This window comes from Coregonus clupeaformis, chromosome 23 (genome assembly GCF_020615455.1).
Source record: "Coregonus clupeaformis isolate EN_2021a chromosome 23, ASM2061545v1, whole genome shotgun sequence".
NCBI lineage: Eukaryota > Metazoa > Chordata > Actinopteri > Salmoniformes > Salmonidae > Coregonus > Coregonus clupeaformis.
This window is the reverse complement of record NC_059214.1, coordinates 28,587,372-28,589,301: the sequence shown is the minus strand read 5'-3', so window position 1 is coordinate 28,589,301 and position 1,930 is coordinate 28,587,372. Positions and strand designations below refer to the sequence as shown.

At 38.1% G+C, this 1,930-nt stretch overlaps 1 protein-coding gene across 1 annotated transcript; it reads right to left on the bottom strand.

The window, feature by feature from the left end:
- Positions 1 to 345: 345 nt before the first annotated feature.
- Positions 346 to 1,431, bottom strand: LOC121537034 (gamma-crystallin M3-like). The gene is made up of 3 exons (XM_041844777.2): positions 1,342 to 1,431; positions 869 to 1,111; positions 346 to 737 (listed from the first exon to the last, which is right to left on the bottom strand). The coding sequence occupies exons 1-3, from the start codon at positions 1,351 to 1,353 to the stop codon at positions 438 to 440; spliced, it is 555 nt and encodes a 184-aa protein (XP_041700711.1). The 5' UTR covers positions 1,354 to 1,431; the 3' UTR covers positions 346 to 437.
- Positions 1,432 to 1,930: the final 499 nt, after the last annotated feature.

Here is a 1,930-nt window from a genome sequence, read left to right as displayed (position 1 = left end):
GTAAATATCGTATGGTGATGAAACTAGCTAGCTTTTAATATGAATCTATGTAAGAATTATGAAACAATTGTTATACTCTGTCGAAGTGAATACTATTCACCTACATTTTTGCTGTAAATGTAGGTTAAGCAACCATCTCAGATACTTGAACATGTATTTAAGAAACATGTTCCTTTTAAAAATCTAAAAAATGCTCAATTGTATTCATTTCTTATTATTTTTATGCATTATATTGCTTTTTTGTATAACAATATATTTTGTATTAGTTTGTAGTAGATGGCTCTGATGTTTGAACATTTTATGTGGCATTTAAATTAAAATAAATATACTGTCACTCATAACAAATCACTCAAACTCAGAGTTTTATTTTTTAACCTTCCATGAATCGTCCCACAGAGACAAATCAGAAATACATTATTCATACAACATTGGAGCATTTACATAGACATGTTGTCCATGATACGCCTCATGCTCATGAACCTCATGCCACCGCTCATGCCTCCCATTCCCATGCCCATCTCTCTGAAGCTCCTGTACTCTCCGGGCCTCATGTACATCTGCCTGCCTCTGTAGTGGGGCTGCTCATACATCAGCCAGTGACCGTCCATCACGTTGCAGGACTGGCAGTCAGACATACGGTAACGCTCCTGGATGGAGTCACAGTCGTCCATCATCTCGTGCATCTGACCTCCGAAGTTCTCCCTCTCGTAGATCCGCATCCTGTAGTTTCCACGGTGCTGTTAGAAGAAAAGTACAGTATAGGGTTACTTAATTGATCAGTGAAGTAATCAACAACCTCATGTTGTAGGAGAACACTACCATTAAAACATTATTTTCAAAAGACTAGATATATAAATTGTCAACCTACCATGGGGATCATGCGGCAGGACCTGATGCACTCCCTCATTCCCATCATGCTCATGTAATCGGAGTACTCTCCCCTCCTCATGAAGTACTGGTTTCCCATGAAGTTAGGGCGATCGTACACCATGAAGTTGCCGCTCTCCACCCTGCAGGAGTGGCACCTGCTCAGGTAGGAGGTCAGCTCAGGGCAGTCGGAGCTGGTCTCATAGGAACGACCCTGGAAGTTCCTGTCCTCGTAGAAGATGATCTGGGGATGACAAATGTTTTGTCAGTAATACTGTCATAAAGAGCAGAGGAGCTACAATTGATAATGTACTACTGAGCTATGATAATGAACTACATCTACATTGAACTTGAACTACATTTACCCCTGAAACTATTTCTGACATTATGAAATTGTTGTAGATGTGAAATAGTCACATAAGGTATGCAATATAGATCAAAGAAACTGAGAGCAAAATATGTTAATTTGCGTACCTTGCCCATCATGATGATGTTTGTTCTTCAGGACTGTCCTGTGACTGCACTGAATTCCTGTCTGTTTTAACCCTTACTTTTATACCTGACCAAAACCCAAAAGAATCTGTGGCCTCTCATTGTGTAAAGTCCTGACCCAGCAACACAGCATAGGGGCCTACTGCTCAGTGTTGACTTTAAATGGTTATTGTCTGTCACAGATGCATGTGTATCCATATTGTGTTCTACACATAAAGAGTAAAACAGAAGCTTCTGAACATCCTGGTCTAAAATTATTGTCACCCTTGATAAAGATGAGCAAAAAAGACTGTATAAAATAGATAATTCAGATACTGAGCTATATTGTATGCTCCAAAAAATTTAACAATTATATTCTTTTATACTAATACAATTGCTCAGAGAAGGAGATTTTTGCACCCCTAAAGATTATTATACACTGAACAAAAATATAAACGAAACATGCAACAACTTCAAAGATTTCACTGATTTACAGTTCATATAAGGCAATCAGTCAATTGAAATAAATAAATTAGGCCCTAATCTATGGATTTCACATGACTGGGAATACAGATACCTTAAAAAAAAAAGT